At 31.2% G+C, this 21,061-nt stretch overlaps 3 protein-coding genes across 3 annotated transcripts; 1 reads left to right on the top strand and 2 right to left on the bottom strand.

Annotated features, from left to right (window-relative positions):
* Positions 1-311: 311 nt before the first annotated feature.
* LOC119609553 lies at positions 312-1,343 on the top strand. Its single transcript, XM_037964386.1, has 2 exons — positions 312-476; positions 539-1,343. The coding sequence occupies exons 1-2, from the start codon at positions 377-379 to the stop codon at positions 1,312-1,314; spliced, it is 876 nt and encodes a 291-aa protein (XP_037820314.1). The 5' UTR covers positions 312-376; the 3' UTR covers positions 1,315-1,343.
* A 5,559-nt stretch (positions 1,344-6,902) lies between these two features.
* LOC119609555 (microfibril-associated glycoprotein 4-like) lies at positions 6,903-8,154 on the bottom strand. Its single transcript, XM_037964388.1, has 4 exons — positions 8,051-8,154; positions 7,866-7,978; positions 7,156-7,806; positions 6,903-7,095 (listed from the first exon to the last, which is right to left on the bottom strand). The coding sequence occupies exons 1-4, from the start codon at positions 8,105-8,107 to the stop codon at positions 6,954-6,956; spliced, it is 963 nt and encodes a 320-aa protein (XP_037820316.1). The 5' UTR covers positions 8,108-8,154; the 3' UTR covers positions 6,903-6,953.
* A 2,455-nt stretch (positions 8,155-10,609) lies between these two features.
* On the bottom strand, positions 10,610-11,837 carry LOC119609554 (microfibril-associated glycoprotein 4-like). Its single transcript, XM_037964387.1, has 4 exons — positions 11,747-11,837; positions 11,567-11,679; positions 10,880-11,506; positions 10,610-10,804 (listed from the first exon to the last, which is right to left on the bottom strand). Exons 1-4 carry the CDS (start codon positions 11,828-11,830, stop codon positions 10,660-10,662), a joined length of 969 nt encoding a protein of 322 aa, XP_037820315.1. The 5' UTR covers positions 11,831-11,837; the 3' UTR covers positions 10,610-10,659.
* Between the last annotated feature and the right edge of the window lie 9,224 nt (positions 11,838-21,061).

Consider the following 21,061-nt stretch of genomic DNA (forward strand, 5'->3'; position numbering starts at 1 on the left):
TAGAAATAATGATTTTATTCATAGTTAAGCGTTAATACCTTATAACCACAAAAAAGCAAATTTGAAAATTTTTTGTGTTTCAAAAATTCGCAAAAAAATCTAAAATCCCTAAAAATTTTTAATGTTATTCTATGTTAAATTAAACTCATAGCTCATTTTAAATTCGACCCTTATCATTTTTCAAAATATTTTTTTCTACTCATTAAAAAACGAAAGTCTCTCAATTAGTAAAATGATTAGAAAAAAATCATTCTAAAAAAATTAAAACAAATTACAAACTTATCAATCTAAACGTTTTAGTTTGTAATTAAATAGGTTTGTGTAGAGTTTAAAATTTTCTGCGTAAAAATTAGTTTGATTTTATAATACAAAAATAATGAAATTTAGTAAAATAATTGTTCTAATTACTATCGTAATATTAAGCATGTTTAAACCTGGTCAAGGCAAAAGTGATGGCAAAAATTTGGTATATAAAGGTAATCTTCTTTCATTGCCATTCAATCTAGAACCTTTTTTATAAAACTTTCTTTACTTTCAGATTTCCCCAGATCTTTTAAGAACTTTTCGAGAGAAAAGAATCTAGAAAGTCGACCCTATCGCAACACAAAGCCACAGGAAGCTGTTAATAACAACAACTACCTTCTACCTCCCGTTATAAAAGATTTTACAGGGGAACATAATTTCAAATCAACAAATACCAAAACAAACATCTATGATTTAGCCCAGAAACTTTCTTTCAACAAAAACCCTTTAAAATTATCAAAATCCCCGACTCTTGAAACATCCCACAGCAAGGAAAACAATATTCCCTATAAAACTATCAATTCTCAAAAAGTCTATTGTCGTCAGATAATGAAAAGTGACCTGAATACCCAAGGCAATATAATCGATAGTGTACAGCATATTTGTGATCCTCTGCCTTTACAAACAACATCAGTTAAAACTACATTTAGACAGAACCTAAAAACTACCACTTCCCCATTTTCCACAACAATTTATGCCGCCAAGGAAAAACGTTTTGAACGCTTGGTAACCTCTACACCAGCTAGAGGTTACAATTGTCGTCGTGTTATGAACAGTGAACTTAATGAGCGAGGAGAAATTGTCGATTCTGTTACGGAGGTATGTGATCCTCCCACCACTACAACTACTACGACACGGAAGCCAACAATGACTACCACAACTAAAGCTACCACCACTACGCCAAAACCATTGGTTAAGGTCTGTCGTCCCGTTATGAATAGTTATCTAAGTGAGGAAGGCGAAATAATAGATTCGGTGACGATGGTTTGTAATATGGAAAAGGTGGATTGAATAAATGTAAATTTTTATATAGAAAGTTATGGTTTGAATAATTTTTTTAAGAAAATTTATAAAAAGAGGTATGTAGTAAGAATTGACCCTAGTCTCCAAATGCTAACCATTTTAGTTCAAGTTCAGTTATAGCTTATCTCTAGTTCAGCTATAGTTCTGTTCTCGCATAGTTCTAGTTCAGTTCTAGTTCAGTTCTAGTTCAGTTCTAGTTCAGTTCTAGTTCAGTTCTAGTTCAGTTCTAGTTCAGTTTTAGTTCAGTTCTAGTTCAGTTCTAGTTCAGTTCTAGTTCAGTTCTAGTTCAGTTCTAGTTCAGTTCTAGTTCAGTTCTAGTTCAGTTCTAGTTCAGTTCTAGTTCTAGTTCAGTTCTAGTTCAGTTCTAGTTCAGTTCTAATTCTAGTTGAGTTCTAGTTCAATTCAAGTTCAGTTCTAATTCAGTTCTAGTTTAGTTCTAGTTCAGTTCTAGTTCAGTTCTAGTCCAATTCAAGTTCAGTTCAAATTCAGTTCTAATACAGTTCTAGTTCAGTTGTAGTTCAGTTCTAGTTCACTTCTACTTCAGTTCTAGTTCACTTCTAGTTCTGATCTGTTCTAACTAACTAACTAACTAACTAACTAACTAACTAACTAACTAACTACTACTAACTAACTACTAACTAACTAACTACTAACTAACTAACTAACTAACTAACTAACTAACTAACTAACTAACTAACTAACTAACTAACTAACTAACTAACTAACTAACTAACTAACTAACTACTAACTAACTAACTAACTAACTAACTAACTAACTAACTAACTAACTAACTAACTAACTAACTAACTAACTAACTAACTAACTAACTAACTAACTAACTAACTAACTAACTACTAACTAACTAACTAACTAACTAACTAACTAACTAACTACTAACTAACTAACTAACTAACTACTAACTAACTAACTAACTAACTAACTAACTAACTAACTACTAACTAACTAACTAACTAACTAACTAACTAACTAACTAACTAACTAACTAACTAACTAACTAACTAACTAACTAACTAACTAACTAACTAACTAACTAACTAACTAACTAACTAACTAACTAACTAACTAACTAACTAACTAACTAACTAACTAACTAACTAACTAACTAACTAACTAACTAACTAACTAACTAACTAACTACTAACTAACTAACTAACTAACTAACTAACTAACTAACTAACTAACTAACTACTAACTAACTAACTAACTAACTAACTAACTAACTAACTAACTAACTAACTAACTAACTAACTAACTAACTAACTAACTAACTACTAACTAACTAACTAACTAACTAACTACTAACTAACTAACTAACTAACTAACTAACTAACTAACTAACTAACTAACTAACTAACTACTAACTAACTAACTAACTAACTAACTAACTAACTACTAACTAACTAACTAACTAACTAACTAACTAACTAACTAACTAACTAACTAACTAACTAACTACTAACTAACTAACTAACTAACTAACTAACTAACTAACTAACTAACTAACTAACTAACTAACTAACTAACTAACTAACTAACTAACTAACTACTAACTAACTAACTAACTAACTAACTAACTAACTAACTAACTAACTAACTAACTAACTAACTAACTAACTACTAACTAACTAACTAACTACTAACTAACTAACTAACTAACTAACTACTAACTAACTAACTAACTACTAACTAACTAACTAACTAACTAACTAACTAACTAACTAACTAACTAACTAACTAACTACTAACTAACTAACTAACTAACTAACTACTAACTAACTAACTAACTAACTAACTACTAACTAACTAACTAACTAACTAACTAACTACTACTACTACTAACTAACTAACTAACTAACTAACTAACTACTAACTAACTAACTAACTACTAACTAACTAACTAACTAACTAACTAACTAACTACTAACTACTACTAACACTAACTAACTAACTAACTAACTAACTAACTAACTACTAACTAACTAACTAACTAACTAACTAACACTAACTAACTAACTAAGTAACTAACTCGCTGGAAGCTAAGCTGGAACTATTCAAAGCTCTTAATCTGCACAAAGCTTTAACTGTAGCTTTTATAATAAAGCTCTTTTATTACAATAGATCTTTTTTACACAACATTCTAAGTTTAGCTTTGATAATGAAGCTCTGCTTCTAAATAATTCCCTCCCATTTGTTTTTCAAAAAAAGACCACATACCCTAATGAACAATAACAATGGTTCAAAGTTTAAACGTTTGCATACTTTGATGTCTGATATTTAACATTTTCAACACATTATTATTTAGCAGAAACCGTTAACAAATTTACAAATTCAACACAAAGGAAAAATATTATAATTTTTTAATGAATCTCAAAATTGTGTTTAATGAAAGTAACGGTTAAGAGAATACAATGGCAGGGCAAGAAGAAATGTAGCTATAATTTGAATATCAAAAGATTTGAAAAAATTAAAATCTTTGAAAAATAGAAAGAAAAAAAAAACTTAAAATGAATTTGCAGTGAAGCGAAAATTTTAAAAGAAATAAAATAAAACAAGAAAGAAAAACAAGAAAGAAATAAGGGAAGTTAAAGCAAACCTAACAAACATAGGCAACTGATACTTGAGTTTTTCTTTTTCTTGATGTGGGCAACAAGTATGAGTATGAGCAGCAATGCGCACTGTTGCATTTAGACAATAAAGTTGGCCATATTTGGAAGCCATGCTGTTTGTTGCAGTTAAAGCTTTTGTTTTATGAGTTTATTATAATTTTCAAGTGTCTTTCTTTATTTTTTCTTGAATATTTTCCTGCATAATTTAATTATAGGTTTTTAAAAACATACTTGTTTTAGCACTGACGTTTGGCAGCCATTTTAATTGTTGCAACTTGACGGATTTGGTTTCCATAAAAAAACCATTTTATTTATAATTTTTAAAAAGCCACCTGCTGTTTTAATGATGATGTTGCTTATGTATTTTGTTATTATTTCCCAAATGGCGCTTCTGTTCTTTTCGTCAAAAGCTCTTGAGACACACATGTCCTCACTCCGGTTTTTTTTTAATGTTTGAGAAATTCTTTTGAATTATGGAACAAATCATTCACTGATAATACCCCTTAGGACTTGTTTATGCATTTTGCTTAATATGACAAGTAAGTAAAAAAGTACCCGCATTTAGTAAAATTGATTTTTAAAAGTGAAGATTTTTAATTTCAAATATTTAATGATATTGCTTCATTGCAAAAACCCCGCTGTTTGCAATTGCACAAAAAAAAATCATCTACTTATCACGACATGTGCTGAACTATGACATCTTAACCCTTTCCCTTTGATTTGATAAGAGTAAGTTTTTCAATATAAAATGTTGCAATCGTCTTTGTAATCTCTCACTTAAGCTGTAAACTTAAAGCTTTATATACTCTTAACTTTATTACAATCAAAAAGCTTAATTTAAGCACAGCTTAGCTTTAACTTAGGAGCTGTCATAAAGCTTTATATATGTACATAATTCCAATTCATTTCCTTGACAAAGCTTAACACGTTTTGCTAGCTTCTAAATATATGCTTTATTATAAAGCTCTATAATTTCAGCAGAACTTTGAGTATTAACGATCTAATGATAAAGCTAAATTTAATATAAATAATGTTAAAGCTTGAAGCTGTATGTATATACATACTCTAAGCTTTTTGTAATCACAAAGTTTAGCTTAAACTTGAAAAGTTATCATAAGACTTTATAAGAAATAAAAAAGCTTTATATATTCCCAGCTTAGTTGTCAACTTATAGCTTTATACATGCTCAGCTTTATAAAAATCTCAAAGCTTCAAACTTATCATCAAATTTAAAGCTTTATAAACAAACAGAAAAATTTAATGTAATTGTAGTTTAGATTTAAAAGCTTTATATAATTCCAACTTGTTTCATGGACAAAAGCATTTTGTTAAGTTTAGCTTCTAAATAAGAGTTTTATCATAATGCTTTATCTACAGCCATAGAACTTTCCTGTTCATTTTCAACCCGTAAGTTTTATAATTTCAGCTGAACTGATAGTACTCAAGTTCTAAGGATAAAGCTTCATTTAATGTAAATAAAGTTATAGGATTAAAGCTTAATATAATTGTCTCATTTTAGCATAAATTTTAGAGCTTTATAAAAGCTTAATACCCTGTCATAAATAAATATCCCTATTTTAGTTGCAACTTTTTATTTTAATAAAGCTTAACACTTCAAAATTAGAACTTTTTCATAAAGCTTTCCTCACAACCATAGAACTTTTTATATTTACTCTTTAATTATAAGCTTTATGGTTGAAGCTTAACTGAAAGTATTAAGGTTCAAAGCTTAAAACGTTTTTCTAATTTTAGCTTCTAAATTAGAGTTTTATCGTAAAGCTTTATATACAGCCATAAAGTATTCCTGTTGCATTTAAATCTCTATAATTTTATGTTGATCACGTTCTAAGATTAGAGCTTAAAGCTTAGTATAATAATTTAAGAGATTTATACACTGTCATAAAGTTTTATATTTTAAGTGCAAGTTTGTGCATTAAATTAAGTTTAGCTTGAAAATGAGAAGCTTCTTCAGTTGCAATCTGTAAGCTCCATGTTAGCAGCCAAACTAGGAGTATAAAAGTAGTAAGGGTAGAGCATAATTTGGTATAAATAAAGCTCTAAGTCTGGAGCTAAGAAGTGAGTTAATAAGGAATGTAGTTTGTAAATAAACTTGTTAGCTTTAACTTAAAGATTTACATACTCTACGTTTTTTTTAAAGCTTTATCATATAGTTTTATACGCAATCTTGAATCATAAATCAGTTTTAATCACTAAGTTAAAGATAACGCAGGAACAATAAAGCTCTAAGGTTGAATTGGGTGAAATAAAGGTCCGGATCCAGAGCTTTGTATGCTCTTAGCATTGCTGCAGATCTTTATACATACATAATCATAAAGCTTTATATATTCTATATTCCGCTTTCATCTGAAAGCTCTACGATCGCAACTATACTGGGAGTATTAAAGCTCTAAGCTAAAGCTAAACTTTAAGGTTGCTAATAAACTTGAAATTAAACAAAGCTCTCTGTTTGAAGAAATACTTGGAATAAAAAGTTTTAAGACTGCTAATTAAATGAGAGCATATAAAGCTTTAAGGTCGTAGTCAAACTGAGGGGAATTACCACTTTTCTTGAGCTTTTGAGTATATATAGACCTCTGATCGCAGCTAAATTATAGCAATAAAAGCTTTAAGATTTGCTAGTAAACTGGAAATTCCGCAAAGCTTTCAGATTGAAGCAAAACTGGGAATATAATACTTTATGACTGCTAATGAAGTGAGAGCAAATCAAGCTTTAAGACCGTAGTCAAATCGAGGGGATATACAGCTTACCGCTAAATTTTAGTATAAAAGCTCTAAGATTTCTACTAAACAGGAATAATAAAAAAGCTTTATGTATACAGCTAAAAAGGCAGTAAAAAAGATGGCTACAAGATGGGAAATTTAGGTTGGCAGTTAAACTAGGATTACTTTTGATTCAAAGCTTTTCTAAAATTAAAGCTTCACTAATATTTTAAATAATTTAAATTTGTTTTTATCTAAATATTCTACTTTCTAATACCTTAAAGATACTTAACACTAGTTTGTCGTCTAATCATAAAAATTATAGTTTTTTGCGAATAATTTTCACCATCAAAGGTACGCCAATAGGAGCCTTCATACAGCTTGGTATATTTACCACGCAAATAAAGACCAGTAGGATTGCTGAAAGCACATTAAGTATTATTTTTACTGAAAATAGAAAGCAAATAAATATAAACTTACGCTTTGGCGCAGTCTTTAAACCAAAATCCTCCCTTACGAGCGGCCGCACAATTTGTATCCTTCAACTGATCATTATCAAAGTCATGTGTACTGAACTGACAGCCTAATTGATTAAACATACTATCACCTGCCGTACCCCAATAGCGTCCCAATGATTTCAAGCGATAATTCTCACTAACATTGCCCACAACGAAATTATCATAACGAGCAAAGACCTGACGTCCTTCAAAATTTTCCATATAGATATTTAGCTCTTGGGGGCCATTGTAATTGGTGAGCGCATGTAAATGCTCCAAACCCAGCCAATACTCACCGCCCACATTACCAAATCCCTTAACATAGTCCGACCAAGGACGATTAAAATTCTCGGAACCATCAACACGTTTTAATATATACAACCAATCGCCCTCGAAATTGTCTTTATCACAGAATGCTTGAAATGTTTGATCGCTATAACGTTTAACGGTAATATTATAGATACCACTAGATCGGGTGCATTTGGTGGCTTCGGCGCAACTACTGGGTTGTTTGGCGGTAGCACAATGTTTGGGCATATCATCATAGCGTATGTCAAATATAGGTTTTGCTATATGGGGTACGGGATCAAGAGGTTTTTCTGTAGTCGGATTTTGAGCAATAGATTCTAAATGTCTGCAAGATATATAAAGATTTTATTAGAATTAAAAGTTTTGTTAGCACTTATTACTCACCTGTCTGTTATGATATCCAGTCTAGCATTTAAAATTTCCACCGATTTTTTAACATTTTCAATATGACCAAAGAAATATTTATAGAATTCTTCTAAATCACAAGATTCTGCACTCTTAAAATAACGGTATTTAAAAAATTACATATAAATAATTTTATATATAAATACGATTTTATTATCTCTTACCCCCGGTTGATAAAAAATAGTTTGGACTATTAAAAATATAAAATATTTTATAAACATTTTGTTTTAAATTTCAGTACTAAATACTTTCAGTGTTTAAACTTAAATGCGAAAAAAATTTAAGTTGTTGAATCTTAAGGCAGCAAAATATTGTTTAATTCCCAAGGGGATTTCCAAACATTATCAGCAATTCAAAACTTAAATATAAGTTTGTTCCCCCAAAAGGTCAACAACTGGTCGTTTTACTAATTATTATCAAATAAAATTCTTCTCATAATAAATCTTTAAAACGGCCTTCACTTGAGTGCTGTTCACTACTCGAAAACTGATAATGTTTCTTTTTTAAATATTTCATGTAATTTCAGGGGAACTACCATTTTTTTCTAAAGCTTTTGCTGAATATGAAAAAACTTGTCTTATCAGTAGCAAATTAAAAGCAGAAAATATGTAGTATGTGTCAAACTGTTAAGTACTTTTGGATTCACAGACTCCTATACAACGGTATCCTACACAAAGTATATATAAGCTCCAAGAGTAAAGCTTAATTGTATATAAAGCTTTAAAATTTTCTCAAGCACAATTCAAGTTATATAATTAAAGCATTAATAAATAAAAAGATTAAGGCTTATCCAGGAGTGTTTAAAGTCTTAATATTAAAGCTTAAGCTATGGAATGCAAAGCTCTTAATATGCACATTAAGAGCTTTTAAATGAAGATCTACCATAAAGATATACTAGGACTATAAAAAGCTCTAAGAATTAAGACTATTTAGTTGTGAGTACGATACAGCTAAACTGGGACTATATAATGCTTTAAATTTGGAGCCAAAATGTGTTTATTAAAAGCTTAGAGAGTACTGCCTATTTGAGGGTATATACATCTCTGAGATTAAAGACTCAGTTTTAGTAAAAATGCTCTATGATTTCCGACATTAAGCCGAGCTCTAAAATTAAAGATTAACTAGGTATACTCCCAGAAATTGAGAATAAAAAACTGGAGTAATTAAAGTCGTAATATTAAAGCTTAATTGGGGTAATGTACAACTCTGAGTATGAATATTAACGGCGTTTAAATCAAGACCTACGATGCAGTTAAACGTGAACTATGTATATAAAGCTTTATGATTAAAATAACATGGATTCATTAAAAGCTTAAAGACTGTTTTTGAGTACAAAAGCTCTATGATTAAAACTAAACCGAGAATATAAAAAGCTCTAAAATTAAAGCTTTAATAAGAGTTTATAATGCTCAAAGATTGAAACTATCTGAGGGTATAAAAACTGGCGTAATTAAAGTCTTAATATTAGAGATTAATGATGTAATGTAAAGTTCTAAGTTTTGGCTCTAAGATTAAATACTAATTATGAGTACAAAAGATCTAAAATGAAAGTTTAACTGGCATTATATAATATGATCAATGAAAGCAAATTTGGGAGTATATAAAGCTCTAGGAACTGAGCACGTTTAAAGCTCTAAAATTAAAGGTTTCTTAAACGAAGATTCAAGTTTATAATGCAGCATGTAAAGCTCTCTAAGTTGAGATCTAAGTGGGATTCGTAAAACTACGATTGCAGCTAAACTTGAAAATCTTTAAAACTTAAGCTTAAATTAGTTTATGAAGAACTTTGAGAAAACTAGAAGCTCAATTTCAAACTAATTGGAAAATCATTAAAACTAAAGCTTAAATAGGTTGACGTGAAGCTTTGAGATAACTGCTCAATTTCAGACTAATAGAGAATACAAAAAGCATTTTAAATAACAGCACTCCAAGATTAGAGCTTAAATGGGATTATGAAAACTTCTTACATAATATTATAACATATAAGGGAGCATAAATAGCTCTAAGTTTGAAGCTAAACAAACATATTGAGACTATATTAAGCTTCAAAATTAAGTTTAAGCTGATTGTATTTAAAGCTTTCATATTACTGCCTTACCGAAAATATACATATCACTCTAAAATAGCAAACTGATGGTATCTACAAAAAGCTTTATGATTATGAAAGTTCCAAGATTAATGATTGAAAAGCTTAAAGGTGTTTAAATACTGACTTTAAAGCTTTGCTGTGAGTAAAATTTACTAAATTAAATTAAAAATAACCAAAACTAGGAGTAAATAAAGCTTTAACATTAAAGCTTAACTGGAATTAAAAAAGTTGAAAGAAAAAGCCCAAACAAGAGACTTATAATAATCTCCACTCTCTATAAAGTTCTCATTTTATAGAGCAAATTGAATTTATAAAACTTTAAGCGTTCAGCTAAGCTTGCAAATAAAGTATAAAAAGCTCTAAGATTTTAACTAAAATTGAAGAGAAAAAATCTATAATATTAAAGCTAAACTAAGAGTATAAAACTGCTTCATGTTAAATGTATATAGAGCTATTTTTACTGCAGCTAAGTCTGAGCTTAAAAGCTCTTTGATCAGCGACATAAACTCGGGGTTTTTAAGACATTAAGTTCAAACTACTAGATTGTGAGTATTTAAAGCTATATTGGAGACTTACTTTGCATCAAAGCTTTTAAGCTTATATAACTCTGTTGTAAAAAACAAAATACTTTTTCTCTTGAAGTACCTAAGGTTTTTATTGTTGAAAGTTAATAATTACTTAAATTTATTGTTCCAATTTTATGTCTTTCTTCCGACGAATCATGAATATAAAAGTTTTTACCGAATATAAAAGTTTACCAGGTGCAGTCCAAAAACAACCATTATAATCACTAGTATAATTTGCACGCAAATACTGACCAGTAGGATTTCTAAAAAGCACACAAAGCTTTATGAACTTATACTCTTTCTAAATAAGTATGTATGAAAACTTCTCGATAACTTACGCATCCGAACAATCTGCATACCAATATCCTCCCTTACGATATTTAGCACATTCTGTGGGCCAAAGTTTAGCATCAATATCGTATGTGGTAAAAGCACGACCTAGCTGTCTTGACAAACTATCACCAGCTGCCCCAGAATAGCGTCCCAATGATTTTAATTTATATCTCTCTGTGACATTTCCTATAACGAAATTATCATAACGTGCAAATTTTGCGGTTCCATCAAAATTTTCTATATGCACATTTAGCTCCTGGGGGCCATAGTAGTTTGTTAGGGCATAGAGTTTATCCAAGCCGAGCCAAAATTCTCCCGCTACATTACCAAACCCTTGAACATAATCTGTCCAAGGACGGTTGAAATTTTCGGTACCATCATTGCGTGTTAAAATATATAACCAATCGCCTTCATAACTATCGTAATCACAATAAACGGTAAATGTTTTATTACTAAAGCGATAATCGGTTATATTATAGATGCCACTAGTACGGGTGCATTTAGTGGCTTCGGCACAAGTGCTAGGTTGGGTAATTGCGATACAATCTTTGGGTAGGGAATCTAAACGTATATCAAATATCGATGTGGACAATTTCTGAGGCTTTTCTATTGTCTCCTTTTCAAAAGTGGTCCTATAAACAAAAATATAAGTTTAAGTTATCATGATTTTTTATCTAAATTTAAATACTAACCTGTCACTTAACATATCCAAACGGCTGTTTACAATTTCTAAAGATCTTTTTATATTTTCAATTTGTCCAAATAGGTGTAGATGTACCATATCCTCATCAAAGTTTTCACAATTCTATAATGACAATCTTGGTCAACTTATTGGTGTATAAAAGTGAATAAACATTTTGAGTAAATATTACCCGTTTAGAAAATAATATAAAAATGTTGAATAATAAGAAAATTAAATATTTAAAAAACATTTTCGGCACACTAAAGTAGTTCATTTGAACAGAGTCAAGTATGAAATGATAAAAATTTTGAGAACTCTGATATGTGTATACATTACAAATGGCAAGACAGAGTTTCTGCGACATAAAGAAATGGTTCCAATTAAACGATCTGTACTAACTAGTTCAAACCTCATTCAGTTCTAGTTCTATTCTAGTTTTGTTCTAGTTCAATTCCACTTCTGTTCTAGTTTTGTTGTAGTTCTGTTTTAGTTCTATTCTAGTTCTGTTCTAGTTCTGTTGCAGTTCTATTCTGGTTCTGTTCTAGTTCTGTTGTAGTTCTACTCCAGTTCCGTTCTAGTTCTGTTCTAGTTCTGTTCTGGTTCTGTTCTAGTTCTGTTCTGGTTCTGTTCTAGTTCTGTTCTAGTTCTGTTCTAGTTTTGTTCTAGTTTTGTTCTAGTTTTGTTCTAGTTCTGTTCTAGTTCTGTTCTGTTCTGTTCTGTTCTAGTTCTGTTCTGTTCTGTTCTAGTTCTGGTTGTGTTCTAGTTTTGTTCTGTTCTGTTCTAGTTCTGTTCTAGTTCTGTTCTAGTTCTGTTCTAGTTCTGTTCTAGTTCTGTTCTAGTTCTGTTCTAGTTCTGTTCTAGTTCTGTTCTAGTTCAGTTCTAGTTCTGTTCTAGTTCTGTTCTAGTTCTGTTCTAGTTCCGTACTAGTTCTGTTCTAGTTCTGTTCTAGTTCTGTTCTCGTTCTGTTCTATTTCTGTTCTAGGTCTGATTTAGTTCTGTTCTAGTTCTGTTCTAGTTCTGTTCTAGTTCTGTTCTAGTTCTGTTCTAGTTCTGTTCTAGTTCTGTTCTAGTTCTGTTCTAGTTCTGTTCTAGTTCTGTTCTAGTTCTGTTCTAGTTCTGTTCTAGTTCTGTTCTAGTTCTGTTCTAGTTCTGTTCTAGTTCTGTTCTAGTTCTGTTCTAGTTCTGTTCTAGTTCTGTTCTAGTTCTGTTCTAGTTCTGTTCTAGTTCTGTTCTAGTTCTGTTCTAGCTCTGTTCTAGTTCTATTCTAGTTCTGTTCTAGTTCTGTTCTAGTTCTGTTCTAGTTCTGTTCTAGTTCTATTCTAGTTCTGTTCTAGTTCTGTTCTAGTTCTGTTCTAGTTCTGTTCTAGTTCTGTTCTAGTTCTGTTCTAGTTCTGTTCTAGTTCTGTTCTAGTTCTGTTCTGTTCTAGTTCTGTTCTAGTTCTGTTCTAGTTCTGTTCTAGTTCTGTTCTAGTTCCGTTCTAGTTCCGTTCTAGTTCTGTTCTAGTTCTGTTCTAGTTCTGTTCTAATTCAGTTCTAATTCAGTTCTAATTCTGTTCTAGTTCTGTTCTAGTTCTGTTCTAGTTCTCTTCTAGTTCTGTTCTAGTTCTGTTGTAGTTCTGTTCTAGTTCTGTTCTAGTTCTGTTCTAGTTCTGTTCTAGTTCTGTTCTAGTTCTGTTCTAGTTCTGGTTGTGTTCTAGATTTGTTCTAGTTCTGTTCTAGTTCTGTTCTAGTTATGTTCTAGTTCTGTTCTAGTTCTGGTTGTGTTCTAGATTTGTTCTAGTTCTGTTCTAGTTCTGTTCTAGTTCTGTTCTAGTTATGTTCTAGTTCTGTTCTAGTTCTGTTCTAATGCTGTTCTAATTATGTTCTAGTTCTTTCCTAATCATCTTCTAGTTCTATTTCAATTCTGTTCTACTTCAGCATAAAAAACAGTTCGGAAACTCTGCTATTTTAATGGGCACTTCCTTTTCTTTCATGAAACACTTGCACAAGGTCGAATACAATCAGTTCAAATATTTTATATTTAAATTATTTATAGTTTTAAAAATTAAAGAAAATAAAAATAAATTTTTGTTTTTTTTCTTATTATATATGATTAGAAATGCTTCATAAATTCAAAAGAAAATACTTCTTTGCAATTAAATAATTCAATTATGAACTTTTAAACAGTTTAAAAACGACACAGATTCGGAATTATTGAGCTTAAAATTTACTTAAAAATATTGCAAATACATATTATTTTCTGAATTAAATTTTTTAATAAAACAAAATGTTTTTAAGAAGTTTCTTAATGCTTTTTTTAAACTTTTTGATTTTATTGGCAAATGGGGTAACGGTTATTAAGAATTTTTACTAGGTCCATATAAGAGATTTTTCTCTTATATTGAAAATGTAAAAAAATCATTGGAAATTTTAAACACCCGATTGGATGTATTACAAGACAGGCCCTTCCCTAAGATGACAAAAAATGAGGAAGTAAAAGAGCTTCAAAAATTGATCAACTCCATATTTGATATAGGCTTTGATACCCTGCCCGCACACTGTGCTTCTAATTCTCCACCCAGCTTTTGTGCCGATCGCTACAGCAATCGGACATTTACCGTTTATTGTGATTACGATAACTATGAAGGTGATTGGCTATATATTTTAAGACGCCAAGATGGTGCCGAGAACTTTAACCGACCCTGGAATGATTACGTTCGAGGTTTCGGAAATGTGGCTGGTGAATACTGGCTTGGCTTATAGACGCTATATGGCCTAACAAATTTCTATGGTCCACAGGAATTAATGGTTCATGTGGAAAATTTTGAAGGAATAAAACAATTTGCTCGTTATAGTAACTTTGCTATAGGAAATGCCAAGGAGAATTATAAAATCAAATCTCTGGGTCAATATTCCGGCACAGCTGGTGATAGTTTATTTACTCTTGTAGGTAAAAATTTTTCCACATATGACCATGATATAGATGATTATAATGATAATTGTGCTGTTATTAGTAATGGTGGCTTCTGGTATAAAAGTTGTGCTCAAGCGTAAGTTTTTAAACGATTTCTTATTTAAGTTTAGAATTATAAAATGTATAATTTTAGCAATCCTACTGGCAGTTACCTGCGAGGTTTAAACTCTGCCAGGACAGACAATCTTAAATGGAAAACTTTTGGTGGTGATTTCTATTCGCATAAAACTATTACATTCATGATTCGTCGCCAGAGTTCAGTAAAATTGGAATAATTAATGGAAAATAAATTGATATTTATTAATGTTTAATCAATTGTTAAGTAATTGTGAATACGGTAGGCTCTTTTTTAATTGACCAACCTAATACTAGACTATATTCTTCACTATAGACTAGACTATAGAATAGATTATTGAATAGGCTATAGACCAAACATTGAATAAACTATATCCTTGAACATAGACTAGACCATAGACTGGACTATTGGCTAGTCTATTGGCTAGATTATAGACTAGACTATATACTAGACTATAGACTTGACTGCAGAATAGACAATAGACCAAACTTTGACTAAACTATAGAATAGAATATAGACTATAGACTAAACTATAGGCTAGATTATAGACTAGACTATAGACTAGACTATATACTAGACTATAGACTATACTATAGACTAGACTATAGACTAGACTATAAACTAGACTATAAACTAGACTATAGACTAGACTATAGACTAGACTATAGACTAGACTATAGACTAGACTATAGAATAGACTATAGACTTGACTATAGACTTGACTATAGACTTGACTATAGACTAGACTATAAACTAGACTATAGAATAAACTATAGACTAGACTATAGACATGACTATAGAATAGACTATAGACTAGACTTTAGACTAGACTATAGACTAGAATATAGACTAGATTATGGACTAGACTAGACTAGACTATAGACTATAGACTAGACTATAGACTAGACTATATACTAGACTATATACTAGACTATAGACTAGACTATAGACTAGACTATAGACTAGACTATAGACTAGACTATAAACTAGACTATAGACTAGACTATAGACTAGACTATAGACTAGACTATAGACTAGACTATAGACTAGACTATAGACTAGACTATAGACTAGACTATAGACTAGACTATAGACTAGACTATAGACTAGACTATAGACTAGACTATAGACTAGACTATAGACTATAGACTAGACTATAGACTAGACTATAGACTAGACTATAGACTAGACTAAGGACTAGAATATAGTCTAGACTATAGACTAGATTTTAGATTAGTCCATAGACTAGACTATACTATACACTAGACTATAGACTATAATATAGACAATGCTATAGACTAGCCTATAGACTAGACTATAGACTAGAATATAGACTAGACTATAGACTAGACTATAGACTAGACTATAGACTAGACTATAGACTAGACTATAGACTAGACTATAGACTAGACTATAGACTAGACTATAGACTAGACTATAGACTAGATTATAGACTAGACTATATACTAGACTATAGACTAGACCATAGACTAGACTATAGACTAGACTATAGACTAGACTATGTACTAGTCTATAGACTAGACTATAGACTAGACTATAGACTAGACTATAGACTAGACTATAGACTAGACTATAGACTAGACTATAGACTAGACTATAGACTAGACTATAGACTAGACTATAGACTAGACTATAGACTAGACTATAGACTAGACTATAGACTAGACTATAGACTAGACTATAGACTAGACTATAGACTAGACTATAGACTAGACTATAGACTAGACTATAGACTAGACTATAGACTAGACTATATACTAGACTATAGACTAGACTATAGACTAGACTATAGACTAGACTATAGACTAGACTATATACTAGACTATATACTAGACTATAGACTAGACTATAGACTAGACTATAGACTAGACTATAGACTAGACTATAAACTAGACTATAGACTAGACTATAGACTAGACTATAGACTAGACTATAGACTAGACTATAGACTAGACTATAGACTAGACTATAGACTAGACTATAGACTAGACTATAGACTAGACTATAGACTAGACTATAGACTAGACTATAGACTAACTATAGACTAGACTATAGACTAGACTATAGACTAGACTATAGCTAGACTATAGAACGATAAGACTAGACTATAGACTAGACTATAGACTAGACTATAGACTAGACTATAGACTAGACTATAGACTAGACTAAGGACTAGAATATAGTCTAGACTATAGACTAGATTTTAGATTAGTCCATAGACTAGACTATACTATACACTAGACTATAGACTATAATATAGACAATGCTATAGACTAGCCTATAGACTAGACTATAGACTAGAATATAGACTAGACTATAGACTAGACTATAGACTAGACTATAGACTAGACTATAGACTAGACTATAGACTAGGACTATATACTAGACTATAGACTAGACTATAGACTAGACTTATAGACTAGACTATAGACAGACTATAGACTAGACTATATACTAGACTATAGACTAGACTATAGACTAGACATAGACTAGACTATAGACTAGACTATAGACTAGAACTATAGACTAGACTATAGACTAGACTATAGACTAGACTATAGACTAGACGATAGACTAGACTATAGACTACTATAGACGAGACTATAGACTAGACCTATAGACTAGACTATAGACTAGACTATAGACTAGACTATAGACTAGACTATAGACTAGACTATAGACTAGACTATAGACTAGACTATAGACTAGACTATAGAACTAGACTATAGACTAGACTATAGACTAGACTATACGACTAGACTAGCTATAGACTAGACTATAGACTAGACTATAGACTAGACTATAGACTAGACTATAGACTAGACTATAGACTAGACTATAGACTAGACTATAGACTAGACTTATAGGACTAGACTATAGACGTAGACTAGAGCTAGACTATAGACTAGACTATAGACTAGACTATATAGACTGGACTATAGACTAGACTATAGACTAGACTATAGACTAGACTATAGACTAGACTATAGACTAGACTATAGACTAGACTATAGACTAGACTATAGACTAGACTATAGACTAGACTATAGACTAGACTATAGACTAGACTATAGACTAGACTATAGACTAGACTATAGACTAGACTATAGACTAGACTATAGACTAGACTATAGACTAGACTATAGACTAGACTATAGACTAGACTATAGACTAGACTATAGACTAGACTATGGACTAGACTATAGACTAGACTATAGACTAGACTATAGACTAGACTATAGACTAGACTATAGACTAGACTATAGACTAGACTATAGACTAGACTATAGACTAGACTATAGACTAGACTATAGACTAGACTATAGACTAGACTATAGACTAGACTATAGACTAGACTATAGACTAGACTATAGACTAGACTATAGACTAGACTATAGACTAGACTATGGACTAGAATATAGACTAGACTCTAGACTAGATTTTAGAGTAGTCCATAGACTAGACTATACTATATACTAGACTATAGACTATAATATAGGCAATGCTATAGACTAGACTATAGACTAGACTATAGACTAGACTATAGACTAGACTATAGAATAGACTATAGACTAGACTATAGACTAGACTAAAGACTAGACTATAGACTAGACTATAGACTAGACTATAGACTAGACTATAAACTAGACTATAGACTAGACTATAGACTAGACTATAGACTTGACTATAGAATAGACTATAGACTAGACTATAGACTAGAATATAGACTAGTCTATAGACTAGACTATAGATTTGACTATAGAATAGACTTGACTATAGAATAGACTAGACTATAGACTAGACTATAGACTAGATTATAGACTAGACTATAGACTAGACTATAGACTAGACTATAGACAAGACTATAGACTAGACTAGACTATAGACTAGACTATAGACTAGACTATAGACTAGACTATAGACTAGACTATAGACTAGACTATAGACTAGACTATAGAATAGACTAGACTATAGACTAGACTATAGACTAGACTATAGACTAGACTATAGACTAGACTATAGACTAGACTATAGACTAGACTATAGACTAGACTATAGACTAGACTATAGACTAGACTATAGACTAGACTATAGACTAGACTATAGACTAGACTATAGACTAGACTATAGACTAGACTATAGACTAGACTATAGACTAGACTATAGACTAGACTATAGACTAGACTATAGACTGGACTATACTAGACAATAGACTAGACTATAGATTAGACTATAGACTAGACTATAGACCAGACTATAGACTAGACTATAGAATAGACTATAGACTAGACTATAAACTTGACTATAGACTAGACTAGACACATAGTAACGCTAAAGTTTATCGTAGAAAATTTGGGAACTGTATCTGTTATAGTTTTCCAAATTTATTTGGTATTGGCTGGCAATATATATGTTACACACCCACTATTGCTAGTTCAACCATTCTCCCCAGTGTTTATATACATTGTACGTACACATGTGTCAAAGTTGTAAAATCATACAAAATTATGCTCTTATTGGGAAAGTATGCAAAAATAGGCTCTAACAAATTTTTTAATTGGACTGAAACGTGTAAATATCTTATTCATAAGAAGTTACTTACGATAAATCTATCTCCGGGAATATATACCTTTGTATGGGGGCTATGGAAAATTTTGGATCGTTTTTCTTTTGATTTGAACATAACTTATCCCTAGATGAAAAAAAAAACGCGTGCCATAATTCATCAAATTATCTTTGTTAGTTTCTACTCGAGAATTAGGAAGATAACGTAATTTTTTCAATGTAATATGAAATTTTTACTCATAACATTTTACGTTGTAAACCGCTTAGGACAATATTGAATATGTTCAGTGAATTTGGTTGAACCTATTTGAACCATTTGCAATAACGTTCGTTTTTAGGTAAAAACAAGAAAGAAACTATAGTCGGGCGTGGCCGACCATATGATACCCTACACCAGTTATGAATATTAAATGTAATTTATTTTTCATAATAAAGCATTTATCTTCAATATTCAATTGTTCCGATACATTTAAGCAATTTATGGATGAAAAACTAATTTTTGAAAGAGGCTTTATATGGGGGCTAGGGGCAAATATGGACCAAGCCCGATAACGTTTTGTGAATATATTTATATTTACATAATATTTTATTGTGCTGAATTTCATCGCGATATTTGTGTTTATAAGTTAATTTGGGACATTCAAGTAATTTTCTGAAGGGGACTTTGTATGGGAGCTAGGGTCAAATGGGGCCCGATCTTTATTTCATCAATACTTCTATAAAACTTGTTGTGCCGTATTTTATCGATATATCTGTATATTTAACATAATTATGAGCTCAGAAGCCCTTTTCGGGGGTTCTGTTCTATGGGGGCTAGGTGAAGTAATGGACCGATTTTAACCATTTTCAATAGGCTTCGTCCTTGGGTCAAAAAAGAGCATGTATCTTTAAAATTGCAACCTGTAGCCTGCGCACAAGGTTTACATGGACACACAGACGGACATAGATTAATCGACTCAGAAAGTGATTCGATTCGAAAACGTGCGTGTCAAATTTCATCCAATTATCTTGAAAATTGCGACCTGTAGCTTGCGCACAAGGTTTACATGGACAGCCAGCCAGCCAGACGGACGGACGGACATAGCTTAATCGACTCAGAAAACGATCCTAAGCCGATTGGTATACTTTAAGGTGGGTATAGGACGAATCTTTTTGTATGTTACAAACATCAGCACACATCCAATATACCCTCCCCACTAAAGTGGTGTAGGGTATAAAAAGAGTATGTTTCTCGAAAAATGCAACAAGGTTTATATGGACACACAAGATTTATATGGACACACAGACGGACGGACATGGATTAATCGACTCAGAAAGTGATTTTGAGCCGACTGGTATACTTTAAGGTGGGTATAGGACCAATATTTTTGGGTGTTACTAACATCAGCACAAACACATAATACCCTTCCCACTATAGTGGTGTAGCATATAACAAGTAAGAATGTATAGTCGGGCATGGCCGACCATATGATACCATACACCAGTAAGTATGTTAAAAATGTGGATTATATTTCTATCAATAAATGATTTTACCTTATTATTCCGAAATATTTAAACAATTTGTTGCCAAAAAAGAGACTTTTTGAAAGAGGGGTTATATGGAGTGAAGGTAAATACGGTTTACGATGACATTAAAGTTATTTATGCAGAATTTCATCGCGATACTAGTGTTTAAAGGTGAATTTTCGGCTTCAAGTAATTCTCTGAAGGGGACTTTGTATGGGGGTTAGGGTCAAATGAGGCCCGATCATTACGAAAATCGGTAGTATAATTTAGACTTATATAAAACTACGTTATGCCGTTTTTTTGTAGAGATACTAGAACATTTAACATAATTATGAGCTCAAAAGCCCTATTCGGGGGGGCTAGGCGAAATAATGGACCGATTT

This window comes from Lucilia sericata, unplaced genomic scaffold (assembly GCF_015586225.1).
Source record: "Lucilia sericata isolate MDLA Ls3-8-SP2 unplaced genomic scaffold, ASM1558622v1 Contig001004F_arrow, whole genome shotgun sequence".
In the NCBI taxonomy this organism is placed as follows: domain Eukaryota; kingdom Metazoa; phylum Arthropoda; class Insecta; order Diptera; family Calliphoridae; genus Lucilia; species Lucilia sericata.

What these genes read in the sequence shown, in the direction of transcription:
- LOC119609553 (XM_037964386.1), top strand. Translation starts at nt 377, where the DNA reads ATGAAATTTAGTAAAATAATTGTTCTAATTACTATCGTAATATTAAGC. An exon ending in CAAAAATTTGGTATATAAAG is followed by an intron (nt 477 to 538) that starts GTAATCTTCTTT and finishes CTTTACTTTCAG; the next exon opens with ATTTCCCCAGATCTTTTAAG.
- LOC119609554 (XM_037964387.1), bottom strand. Translation starts at nt 11,830, where the DNA reads ATGAACTACTTTAGTGTGCCGAAAATGTTTTTTAAATATTTAATTTTC. An exon ending in TTATATTATTTTCTAAACGG is followed by an intron (nt 11,680 to 11,746) that starts GTAATATTTACT and finishes TTGTCATTATAG; the next exon opens with AATTGTGAAAACTTTGATGA. An exon ending in TATGCAGATTGTTCGGATGC is followed by an intron (nt 10,805 to 10,879) that starts GTAAGTTATCGA and finishes TGTGCTTTTTAG; the next exon opens with AAATCCTACTGGTCAGTATT.
- LOC119609555 (XM_037964388.1), bottom strand. Translation starts at nt 8,107, where the DNA reads ATGTTTATAAAATATTTTATATTTTTAATAGTCCAAACTATTTTTTAT. An exon ending in CTGGATATCATAACAGACAG is followed by an intron (nt 7,807 to 7,865) that starts GTGAGTAATAAG and finishes TATATCTTGCAG; the next exon opens with ACATTTAGAATCTATTGCTC. An exon ending in TTTAAAGACTGCGCCAAAGC is followed by an intron (nt 7,096 to 7,155) that starts GTAAGTTTATAT and finishes ATGTGCTTTCAG; the next exon opens with CAATCCTACTGGTCTTTATT.